This window comes from Canis aureus, chromosome 16 (assembly GCF_053574225.1).
Source record: "Canis aureus isolate CA01 chromosome 16, VMU_Caureus_v.1.0, whole genome shotgun sequence".
NCBI classification, from domain to species: Eukaryota; Metazoa; Chordata; class Mammalia; order Carnivora; family Canidae; genus Canis; species Canis aureus.
In genome coordinates, this window is record NC_135626.1 from 26808352 (window position 1) to 26821448 (window position 13097).

The window sequence follows — 13097 nt, forward strand, 5'->3', positions numbered from 1 at the left end:
TCTTATGAGCTCTTTACACATGGGTCAGTCAAAACACAGTTCACCTCTGGGTACAAAAGGTCAACCGGTTATTCCAATTAGTTTAATGCATTAATTGTACTCGAAGCAATCACTGTTGAGTTGTGAAAGTAAGACAAGCCTCATGCTGTCCTGCTAAAGCTACAGCTAGCATACAGCGCAATGGAAATTACAGGCTGAGCTTGTTTATACAGGAACACTTGCTACTGCAGATACGGAACTAGTGTACTTCAGAAACTTCACTCTAGCCTTATCTTTTTCCAATTTTTAGAGAATGAGGGTGGCCATCATCCAGATGAAAGTAAAAATCCCCCTTTCTTTCAAGCCCCACACTCCAGATTATACATAGTGTAGCAAACACTAGCGAGTTTCTTACACTGCATTAAACTGTTTGAAGGGAGATGTTCCCTGGTATGTAAGTGTATAAACTGCTGATGTAGTCCATTATCTCGTACTGCACTGCTCCAGAGTTGAGACATAATAAAGTACCACGAAAATTTAAGGCACAAAATGACACTTAAACAAAGTAGACGGAATTAGAATTCCCAGACCCTTTTTTTTTATTTGCAGTAATATCAAACCATCCACTTACACATTTTCTGCTGTCCCGTCACCTGGAACCAACTAGGTTTGTCTTTGGGATCATGTAGTTATTGTGTCCACTTTGGTGGAAGGAACCAACCAACCAGTGGAACAGAGGGTGACATTCTGCTCCAGCAGGAATCCAGCAGGACTATCTGAGCATGTCACACCTGAATGCTTAGTGGAGGGAAGGAGGACAACTGCTCTTCATTTGTATTCCAAACAGATTCATTTCAAAGTGAAAAAAACATCAACCTAAGTCAAATGTATTAAATACTTGGACCCTCAGTCTAAGAAACATTTTTCTTTTTTGAATACCCTTCCCTGAAATAAATTTACCTATACACTCTAAAGATTTAGGTCAGATAGTACGATTCATATTTGATTTCCTCTTTCCTTTCTTCAAACACCAAATAAAATGCAGGTGGAAGAGATGAAAACACAACTGGAAGCTGACTTAGCAATTTATGCTAATCCTAACGAATCTAAAAACTTATATTGGTTAATATGAATCTATTTAAAATAGAGCATCTGGGTACTGCTTTTCAAATAAAGAACAATCACATTGCCAGAAGGTCCCTGGGCAGAAAAAACGACCGTTAAGAATAATAACCTTTGCAGAACCCACAAGGCAGGTTATTTGTCCTTTCTTTATTTAGTTATGGTCATGGAGACCATCCCAATTTTCCATAAAATCTTCTCAATACTGCTGCAACATCATGGCATAAAAGATTCAAAGTGCCACCAGACATAAGGACCAGAGTTTTTGACCATAAACTATGAGGCTAGGTAATGTTTAAATGGGAATATTTGATATGGATGGTCAGATGAAAGATACCAAAATGTCAGACAGCCCATCGACTGCTGTTGCCATGAGATTCAACAGTCAACATCAGTCTGATAAGCTACCCGACAAGGTGGTACAGCCATGGAGATGTCACGACGGTAGGCAAAAATAAGCAGACATTTAGGCAGGATTTTATAAAACCATCAGGCATTGCTGGCCTGTTGAGATTTAAACCCAATTCTACTCTTAACATAATGTCAGAAACAATATTCCTAAAGAAAAAAAAGTGAAATTGTTTATTTTCCTCCCAAGCAAAACAAAATGGCCAAGTTCAACCAGAAACCTTCCAAAAGAAATTCACAAAAGAACGTAACATTTACTGAAGAAAGGCAAGAAAATTAGGTTACATATAAACGTAAATTTGTCAAAACCAGAGTACATGCTGAGCTAAAATTAACACAGATATGAGAGTGTAGTTTTTTGGAAAAAAGTGAGTTATTTCTCTTTGGTGCCCTTTAATCTGTACACTTTCATTTCTCCTGTTTTTCACAACCCCCTCGCTATGCAAATCTCTTAAGGTGCCATCTCAGCAATGTGTAGCAAGCTGCCCAATTCCAGCCTAACAAAAAAGTGCCTTGGTGGGGGCTTACATGCAAATAAATGAAAGGCTTAAGAAATTATGGTTGCAGGTGGATCTGGCAAGGCTGACCCTTAGTTGGTAGTAGCTAAAAGAAAGCAAAAAATCAAAACGCTCAAGAAAATGGACACAATTTTGGAATGATCAAAGATGTCTTTATAAAGTTTGTTCATGACTTCATTCTAAATATACAGAATAAAAAAATGGTGTCAGCTCATTCATGAGACACCAACCAGAATTGTTTCATACTGTTTCAAAATTTGACGATCAGTTTCCCAAGAGGGTGTGCAATGCTTCATAAAATGGCCTTTTTTTTTTTTAAAGGTAGGAGTGGAAGGGTTGGGCAGGATGGCATATTAAATTTTACCATGATAGACATGCAAGACTGTTATCCAATCTAGTATAATTTATATACATTTTAATGACTTAGAAAAAAAACCAAAGGAGTCATTTCTGACAAGCCTAAATGGCTTGACATATTCGACATACTTGGAACAGTTTTTTGGTGTCCGCAATTCTTTAATTGTACCATGTTGGCCTTTTGAATGTAACAAAGAAAAGGCCAGTTTCTGTTAAGTTTGCTGCTAAACATCATATTCCACCCTAATAAAATAGAAGTTGGATTGAATTGAGGGTGAATACCTTACCTTAACAAACAAAGGAAAATGAAAAGTATGTCAGTGCAAAATATGGACTAAACTGCTCTCAGGAAAAAAAAAATTTTTTTTAAATTGATACAGGTTGGAAAAGGGAATTTTCCTTCCTGGTTTGGAGTCCTCCCAATTTAAGGCAGAACCCATCCATTCTAACTTCTGCCGCGAAAACCTTTTCCTGCTTATTTAGTTTTCTCCTCTGAGTTCAACCGCTGCTGCATTCGTTTGGCATAACTTTGTGCCATGGAGTTAATGATGGACAGGATGAAGTAACACACCATTACAACGACCAACTTCTCAAACATCCAGGACAACCAGTTTTCTCCCTGCAAGAATAAATGCAGAACAATCCACGAGAAATGTTTCATTAATTCAGCAGTAAAAAGGCAATCATTTATAATATTTAAGGAAAATGATGAGAACTTAGAGCACATAAAGTCTAAATGAAAACAAGAAGTCTTAAGTCTCTAGGTACCTTGCAGTCTACATTCTGGTCTTTTTATAGCCAATTATTAAGATTTCACTTCGCTAGATGTAAAGTCAATGTTGATTCACACACTTTAAAATGAGCTGCAGTGTGACGTTGCCTCTATCTTTTACTACGTAAGAATAAAATTGATCAGATTCTGTAAGTTGCCATATAGATACTTGTAGAGAGTAGTGTCAAGATTGTTACGTAGTATTCTTGTTCCAGAATTGAGAGCAGTTTTAAAAAAAATATGCTATCTTTTCCTGAAGTCATGTTTGGTCAACTGAGGGCAACAAAGGGTCACAAAGGATCTAAGGCCATCAAAAAAAACCCCAAAACAAAACAAAAAAAACCCCCCAAACAACAATGGGGGCGCCTTCGTGCATCAGTTGGTTGAGCACCTGACTCCTGATTTCAGCTCAGGTCATGATCTCAGAGTGGTGAGTTCAAGCCCAGCACCAGGCTCCACACTAGGTGTGGAACCTACATTAAAAAAAAAAAGAAAAAAAAAATCCAACAAGTATGCTTCCTTCAAGTTTCCCATTTCAGGTTACTGCTTACTCATTCTCTTCTAGTCATTTCCTTTGCCACAGAACTGTTTACAGAAAAGGCAGGCTTAGTTTAAGTTAAAGTTCTTAAGTTCAGATATATAAAGAGCCTTAGTTGATTAAAAAAAAAAAAAAAAAAGGATTGTTTTTCCATCTCTGAAAAGAAAAATTGGGCAAAATGAAAGGAGATATTCAGGTGACCTAAGTCTAATACTTTCTTATGCTATAGAATGCTACAAATTTTAATTTTTAATTTACTTGGGAAGTATATTTGCTAATAAATCATTTAAGATCAAGGCAATAACTCATTCTACATAACAGATCCATTATTTTCCATTAGCTCTACCTTTGTTTTTTGGGAGAACATAGATACAAAACAGAAGTTACATTTCTGATTTAGACAACTTCCCAGGAGAAAGTAAATACAGCCTCTACTTCAGTTAAGGAAGACTGACAACAAACTTCTCTGTTTGCCTAAAAATGCCAGTGAGTGCTGTGAACATAATTTCAGCCTGAAACTGTGAGGGTAGGGAAGAGAAGAAAACGGAGGCAAGTCTCACCTGTTGTGTGCCCATTTCCCTTCTGTGGTGAAGCTTCTGCCGCTGGGCCTCCAGGTATTCCTGGAATGGCTTCTGCAGAGATGGACCTATGCCGGGGACAGCACTGGAAGCAGGGTACAATAACCCAAGGAAAAAGATACATTTAGGAAGAAAAGCAGGAAAACTGTTAAAGAAAAATCCACTTACCGCCTGGATTCAAAAAGCAGGGATTGGATAGGAAGAGAAAAAAAAGTACAATAATCAGCAGAGTTGGCAAATCCTCCAAACTCTTTTTAGTGGATAAAATTCATCCTTAAACAACACCTTATAGGAGAAAAATCTCTTCCACCAACATGTTTGAGAAAGTAGGAGCTGAGCCCCTTCTGGCAGAATAGTTCATCCTCAGAGTAAGGCCAGCTAAGCTGATGCTACACACTGGGGTGGCACAAAGAATCAAATGAATGACTTCTGAGAAGTCCCACATTTATCAACACCAGTTCCTGTAAGAACTGGTTTGAACCGATTAATAAGGAAATGACTTATGCTTGTGTCATCCCCAGTTGAAAAAGAAACTGCCCGCCCTCTCTCTGACTTGTCCCATCTTCTCAGAGGGGGGCGGTCCTTTCTCAATCTAAGTCCTTATTAGGACAATCTGTGCGTCATCCTTATCCAAAAAGAATGCATTAGCAAATTTGGGAGGCACCTCCCACTAGTTAGAAGTCAGTGATTAACAAAGGAACAAAGGAGGAACTATGAACTTTGAATCACTTCGTGGTTTATGGTAGATGGTTTGCATAGAAACTACAGTACATTACTAAACAACTTGTTCTGAAATGACTGGGATAGTGATCTTTGATTAGTTTATGTGCTCGGAGCTCCCTCTCACCCAGAGTATGTGGAGGCAGTGCTGTTAAACCGGTTTGGCAACCAGCTACCAAGATCCCGTTTTAGAAATGCTTGCAGGCGTTTTTTTTTTTTTTTTTTTTAAATGGTAACTTGAGGCAATTTAGGAAACATCTCTATTTTCTGTATCTTTTAAATGTTCTCATCTGCCATAATAGGGCTAAAAGGTAGAAGAGCCCAATCTCCTGAGGTATGTCAATAGGTATTTGCAACAGCACCTAATGCTCTCCCTTTTAAGTGCTAACTTCACCTCCTCTTTTCTAGAACAATCCAGTTACTGCTTTCTGTAATAAACAGCAGAGGAGCATAGGAAGAGAAGTTTTTTGCTACTATCTTTACCAGAAGCTAACACATACATAACTCCTGGCTGACACTTTTCTTTGATCCTGTTAACTATCAACCACCAAATACTTAATGGAATCCTTATTTTGTGCCTGACATTGTAATCAATGTTAAGGGAAAACAAAATTAAAAAATTGCAAGAAATAGTTCATGCCCACAAGGAACTTAAAATCTTTATGGAGATTCAAAACACACAGGCATGCGTGCATGTACACACACACACACACACACACACACACGCACATACACACGGATCTGTGAAAAAAAGAATTTACAAATCAATACTAAATTTTTTGGTACAGAAGACACAGTCCAAAGAATTGGAGAAAGAAAGGAGATCAGTGTGGGGTGAAGCTGTACAAAAAGCTCCTTTCATATATACTGCAGGATATGGGAAAAAAAGGCTGAATAGACACATGTAGTGGAGGCAATGGCTGCACTGACCAGACCCTAAGACCCATATGATGACATGAAAGATGGAAGAGGGCAAAGTCTCTTAACCTACAGCCTCAGTCTCTCTCATTGACTTTTTTTTTTTTTTTTAAGATTTTATTTATTTACTCATGAGAGGGGGGGAGGGGAGAGAGAGAGGCAGGGGAAGAAGCAGGCTCCAAGCAGGGAGCCCGATGTGGGACTTGATCTCCAGGACCAGGCCCTGGGCTGAAGGCGGCGCCAAACCGCCGGCGCCAAACCGCTGAGCCACCCGGGCTGCCCTAAGTGCCTTTACATTACTACCCATTCTGGTGTAAACCAGAAGAGCTGTGTCTGAGTTATGTTGCTGTTTATCAGTAATGATTCTGACTACAACAGGGCAACAAGACAAACTTTCTCAATTAATTAATTAATTAAAGTAATCTCTATACCCAACTTGGGGCTCAAGCTCACGACATTAAGATCAAGAGTCAAACACTCCTCTGACTGAGCCAGCCAGACTCTCCCAAACTTCCTCTCTAAAATAGAAATTTTCCTTGGGTAAATTTCCTTTTCCTTACATAATGCATAAAGGAATGCAAGTAGCTCATCCATTTACACCTGAAACAAACCAAGTGAATATAAAAAAAGAATTCCAGTAAAATACATGTGTAAAAAATGGGCTTTGAAGATGGGAGTTATAAGAACCTTGCTTCGGATATTGATTAATATTCACTCTTTTTTTAAAAAAATATTTTATTTACTTATTCATGAGAGACACAGAGAGAGAGATTGAGATGCAGAGACATAAGTAGGGAGAGAAGCAGGCTCCATGCAGGGAGCCCGATGTGGGACTCAGTCTTGGGACTCCAGAATCATGCCCTGGGCTGAAGGCAAGCGCTAAATCCCTGAGCCACTCAGGCGTCTCTCATATTCACTTTTTTTTTTTTCATATTTACTCTTAATAACAATACACAAGGTGCCTGGGTGGCTCAGTTGGCTAAACATCTGCTTTTGAGCTGGAGCCCTGGGATAGAGCTGGAGGGCTCCCTACCCAGCATGAGCCTGCTTCTACCTCTCCCTCTACCACTCTCCCTGCTTGTGCTCAAGCTCTCTCTCTCAAATAAATAGGTAAAATCTTCAAAAAACAAACAAACAAAAACAACCCCCTCAAAACCCCACAACCCTATGTCATTGTTTTAAACTCCCAAGGAATAAAAAATAAAAAATTAAAAAGAAAGAAAGAAAGAAAGAAAGAAAGAAAGAAAGAAAGAAAGAAAGAAAGAAAGAAAGAAATAATAAACTCCCAAGGAAAAGGATGTCTGGGTGGCTCAGTTGTTGAGCATCTGCCTTTGGCTCAGGTCATGCATGATCCCAGGGTCCAGGAATCTCGTCCCACACATCAGGCTCCCCATGGGGAGCCGGCTTCTCCCTCTGCCTATGTCTGCCTCTCTCTCTGTGTCTCTCATGAATAAATAAAAAAATAAATAAAAATAAACTCTGAAGAATAGCCAGAGTCCAGGCATTATATTTTTTTAAGATTAAGAAAACCCTTTTATTTATAAAAGCTGAAATGACTGAAATGAAATGAATAGCTAGGTTATACAAGAAATGACTTGAAAATTCTTTTCCTCTAAGAATTGGATTCCAATATATGTGCCTTGTTCTTTCTTCAGACTTGTAACTTCACACTTGAGTTGAGCAGAAATTTGGCTTACAGTTTCCCTCAAATCATTCTTGGGCTCCATTCTGGGGCCATTATTGAAAGAGAAAATGAAGAACTAAAACCCAAATGTTAGAAAGGTTCCACTTTTTTGTTGCTGTGGTTGAAGGGAGTAAGGAAGGGACTAGCAACAATCATTCTAGACTCCCTTCAAAATAATCTGAAAAATTAAATGACTGCCATTGTTATTGTTAAGTCCACTAAGAGCTCCACTCTAGTTGATAGAGAATATGCCATTACACATTTACATTTATCTACCTATCTATCTAATCTATCATCTATCTATCTATCTATCTATCTATCTATCTATCTATCTATCTATTTATGAAAAATAGTTTATTTATTTGATAGGGGGAGCACAAGCAGTTGGAGTGGGAGAGGGAGAAGCAGGCTCTCCTCTGAGCAGGGAACCTGATGTAGGCCTCCATCCCATGACCCTAGGATCATGACCTGAGCCAAAGGCAGACACTCAACCAACTGGGCCATCCAGGCACCCATACATTTACATTTAGTGATGCGCAATTTTCAGTTATCTTGGGCTAATGCTACGATTAATACTATCAAGGGACTATAGTGTTACATGCTTTGAATAGTTTTTGGTGGGGTGGGATATGTCTTGGTGTTGTTTCTCTTAAGAGACCAGGAAAATAGCTGAAAACGGAGAAGTTAAAAGTTTTTTTTTTTCCTAAATATTTTATTTATTTATTCATGAGAGATACACACAGAGAGAGGGGCAGGGACATAGGCAGAGGGAGAAGCAGGCTCCATGCAGGAAGCCTGATGTGGGACTCGATCCTGGGACTCCAGGATCACGCCCTGAGCCAAAGGCAGACTGTCAACCACTGAGGCACCCAGGCATCCCAAGTTAAAAGTTTTTATTGCAATATATTAACCAAAACTATCATGAAAAAATGTCACATGATCTAATAAATCTGAAAAAATGAACATACAGGTATTAAGTTACATAACTATTTGTCAGATCCTCTTAATTTTTATATATTCATCAAAATTTTAGTTTTATTTTCTTTTTTTAAAACATTTTTTTTTAATTTTTATTTATTTATGATAGTCACAGAGAGAGAGAGGCAGAGACATAGGCAGAGGGAGAAGCAGGCTCCATGCACCGGGAGCCCGACGTGGGATTCGATCCCGGGTCTCCAGGATCGCGCCCTGGGCCAAAGGCAGGCGCTAAACCACTGCGCCACCCAGGGATCCCTAGTTTTATTTTCATTGCTCTATCTCTACAAACAATGGCTTAGGCACAGTTGCCTTAGTTTATACAAAGCACACTTAAACTAGAGTTTCCTTAATTTTTAAAATAAATTTAAAAAAATGTTTTAAATTTATATATTCATGAGAAACACACAGAGAGAGGCAGAGACACAGGCAGAGGGAGAAGCAGGCTCCTCACAGGGAGCCCGATGTGGGACTTGATCCCCAGATCTGGGATCACGCCCTGTGAGGAAGGCAGATGCTCAACCACTGAGCCACCTAGGCATCCCTAGAGCTTCCTTAATTAACACTAAAGTTATTTTAGTAATGGACTACATAAAAATTGTGATTACATCTGTCACTCTTTACATGCATTTAAGGCAAACAATAATAACCAGCCTATGACCTCATCCCTCAAGTTATTTTCAAGCCGCAGACAGAAGAGTCCATTCTGACATTTAAGATTGATTTAAGGTACATATGTGGGGAGTGGGAAGAATAACTTGCATTCCATCTCAGTGGTTTTTTGCAGTTGGCTTAGGAAATAGCTGCAATGCCATTCTTTGAAAGCCATTAAATTCAGAGTGCCCTGTGTGTGCACCTGGCCAAAGACTCATCTCAACCGGTAGCTGAATGAGTACTCCATCTGCCATTAGGTGCAGATTAAGTTCAAAATATTACAGTTTTGTGATATAGAAGAACATAAAGTTGGAAGGGAACAAACACAGACAAAACTATTTTTCAGTCAACTGTTGGTCTTAAATATGTTTAAACTAGCTTTGTCAGCAGCCACCTTTTCTAAGCAAGAAAGCCTTAAAAAAACAAAAAACATAAAAAACAAAAACCAAAATTGATCTCGTATGCTTTTCCTTACTGTAGACCCTCAACATAGTGGGTAGAAAAAGCTTTGTGAATAGTATTTATCTTGATATTTATTTTCTTGGCATATAGAACTCATTAAAAAACAAATTTCTAACAATTTTTGAATTTTTGTTATTGATTTTAATAAAGGAAAAAAAAACCCTCAGAAAATCCAAACAAAAGAGGGAAAAAAACAAAAAACAAAAACAAAAAAACATGTAAGTCCAAACCCACCCAGAACTTGAAAGTTGGTTTCATGAGAACAATATTTTGTCAAGCTTATATATTCTGGTAGGTGTTAAAACAGAAACAGGACAAATTTCTTTGTAAAATTCTGTCAAGGTCCCTGACCAATATGCAAACAAAATCTATATTATTTTTCTATAGTGTTTAATACACATGTGACTCTGCTTCTGAAAACCATTTATCTGATAAGAAATCTATATTTTAAACTCTCCCCATACTGACTCATTGTATATAAAGGTCTCCATTATTCTTTGTACCCACAAAAGCCAGAAAATCTTCCAGAGGAAGCATCACAATCAGCAGAGGTTGCACAGAGTGGGTGGTATGATTATTTTTCACAATGCTTAAATTTTCATTTTGTTGGTTATTCCTGGGCTCACACCCATTCCAAAAATTTATCAGTCATTATTATTCCTGTTTTCAAGGGACTTCTTTGAAATTAACTCTCAAATAGACTGGTTCAACAGATATAAAAAACACACCTTTTGATTTACTTTCAATTTCTTCTCCATCATGGTCAGTCATCAAACTAAGACTTGTCATTAGAAAACCTGAAATTTTCCTATTCATGATTCTGTTTGGATTTTTCCAGCCAGCTTATTTTTTTGTTTTTATTGTTACTTTGTGCCACCATAAAAGTTAGGCACAGTGTTTAATAAAAGAAATAATATGAACTTAAAAAAAATTGATGTGTCCTGTTGTTTAGACCTACTTACACAGAGCTGTCTTATATAAAGGTTAAGCAGTTAAAATAAGGAATTAAGTGGGTATGAATAAAGTAAATGTTTTATTTAATATAGGCTCTGTTCCATTCTTAACCACTTTTTTGAGGATCTTAGCATTAATGCGTGTAGATTACAATGGCTTTCTTGAAAACATACTGTCTGGGGATGCCTGGGTGGCTCAGTGGTTAAAGCGTCTGCCTTCCGCCCAGGTGGTGATTCTGGAGATCCGGGATCAAGTCCCATGTCAGGCTCCTTTGCATGGAGCCTGCGTCTCCCTCTCCTGTGTCTCTGCCTCTCTCTCTCTCTGTCTCTCATGAATAAATAAATAAAATCATAAAAAAAAAAGAAAGAAAGAAAACATACTGACATCAGTTCCTAGTAAGGCTATAGGGTAATAAGCCTTTATCTTTCTTAGAAAAAATTATAGGCACAATGTTTTTTTTTTTTTTTTTTTTAAATCCCCGTTTCAGGGCAGCCCGGGTGGTGCAGCGGTTTAGCACTGCCTGCAGCCCAGGGCGTGATCCTGGAGACCCGGGATCCTGGAGTCCCACGTCCAGGATCTCTGGGATCCTGGAGTCCCACGTCAGGCTCTCTGTATGGTGCCTGCTTCTCCCTCTGCCTGTGTCTCTGCCCCTCTCTCTCTCTGTCTCTATGAATAAATAAATAAAATCTTAAAAAAAAAATAAATTTCCTTTAAAAAAAAAACAATCCTCGTTTCACTGGTTGTGCTGTGCTTTGAGGCTGATTTATTTAACATCCCTCTGATGATTAATCATAATATCTAAATAATATTCTCAGGAGGTGATTAGTCAAATCTCTGATAGCTTGTAAATGGAAGAAAAATGTTTTTAGAATAAACTTAAGGCCAAGGGTAGTATTAAAGAAAAGTTAGGGTTTAATCAATTCTACTGTAGTTAGAATTCAAAAGCATTATACAGATTTTTTGCAGTAAACTAATGATGCCTAGTACTTTTTGATAACATAAAAAGTGGCTTTTAAGGCTAGAGGAGCTTAGACCAATGGTCTGTAAACATTTTTGATATATGTATTTTTACATATGCAAATAGTAAAATGCACAAATACAAATTTTTTTTACAAATACAAATTTAAAAGGATAAAATAAAGCTAAAATTTAAAAAAATTCTTATTTTAATTAATTTTTAAAAAATATTTTATTTATTTATTCATGAGAGACACAGAGAGAGAGAGAGGCAGAGACACAGGCAGAGGGAGAAGCAGGCTCCATGCAGGGAGCCTGATGTGGGACTTGATCACGGGACTTCAGGATCACGTCCTGGGCTGAATGGTGCTAAACTGCTGAGCCACCCAAGGTCTCTCGAAAATTCTTAATTTTAAATGTCTTACTAAGTACGATGGCTATTGTGCTATTGTGAGTGAATATTTCAAGGCATATTACACATTTGTCCTTGATTAAAAGTAGTAATTTCTAAATGTGTTTGCTGATTTCTATAGACATGTATACTAGGAACAGGTTATATGTTAATGCTACAACTTTTTTATGGTTTCTTGTGACTATACTATTACTACTCTCTTCCTTCAACTGTTTCTTTATAGTAAACTTTTATTTTTTTATTTTTTTAATTTTTATTTATTTATGATAGTCACATACACAGAGAGAGAGAGACAGAAACATAGGCAGAGGGAGAAGCAGGCTCCATGCACCGGGAGCCCGATGTGGGATTCGATCCCGGGTCTCCAGGATCGCGCCCCGGGCCAAAGGCAGGCACCAAACCGCTGCGCCACCCAGGGATCCCTATAGTAAACTTTTAAAGTCACTTGTCTGTTTTATGAGGGTTAGTTTAGTTAAAATTAGGAATTATAAATCTGATTAATGAGGCACAGGAAAAACAATCAATTGCAAAAGGCTCTCTGTAAATCCCTTTTGTATTGTGGAACTCCCACTGTTCCCCTAGCCCATTTTTGTATTCCATGAGGTGTGATTTTCTGACATGTGGCCTGAGGGAGCCATCCTCCATATGTATACAGTCATATAAACTGTGTATCTATGTGCTACTATAATGTTATATCCCTAACAAAAAATACACAAAAAAGAAAATAACAAAGATGAAAGTAAATATAAATAGAAGTTCTAAAAAAAAAAAAAAAGTTATTTTACTTTAGTCCCATTCCAATGGTGGAGACCACTGTTTGACCATGAAGCTAAACTTCAAGAGGTATAAACATTTTACCTGGGGATCCCTGGGTGGCTCAGCGGTTTAGAGCCTGCCTTCAGCCCAGGGCGTGATTCTGGAGTCCCAGGATCAAGTCCCGCATCGGGCTCCCTGCATGGAGCCTGCTTCTCCCTTTGCCTGTGTCTCTGCCTCTCTCTCTCTCTGTCTCTGTCTCTCTCTCTCTCTCATGAATAAATAAAATCTTAAAAAGAAATTTTTTTTTTTTACCTTATTCCTAAAAAGGTATAG

At 38.1% G+C, this 13097-nt stretch overlaps 1 protein-coding gene across 7 annotated transcripts in view; it reads right to left on the bottom strand.

Moving 5' to 3' along the window:
* Window positions 1-554: 554 nt before the first annotated feature.
* VMP1 (vacuole membrane protein 1) overlaps window positions 555-13097 on the bottom strand; it is a 144559-nt gene continuing 132016 nt past the window's right edge. For all 7 annotated transcript variants that reach the window (XM_077852419.1, XM_077852420.1, XM_077852423.1 and 4 more), the window contains 2 exons: window positions 4255-4357; window positions 555-3003 (listed from right to left, as the gene is read on the bottom strand). In XM_077852419.1, coding sequence (XP_077708545.1) covers window positions 2860-3003; window positions 4255-4357 — 247 coding nt within the window. In that variant the 3' untranslated portion in view covers window positions 555-2859. The remainder of the gene's footprint in view (window positions 3004-4254; window positions 4358-13097) is intronic.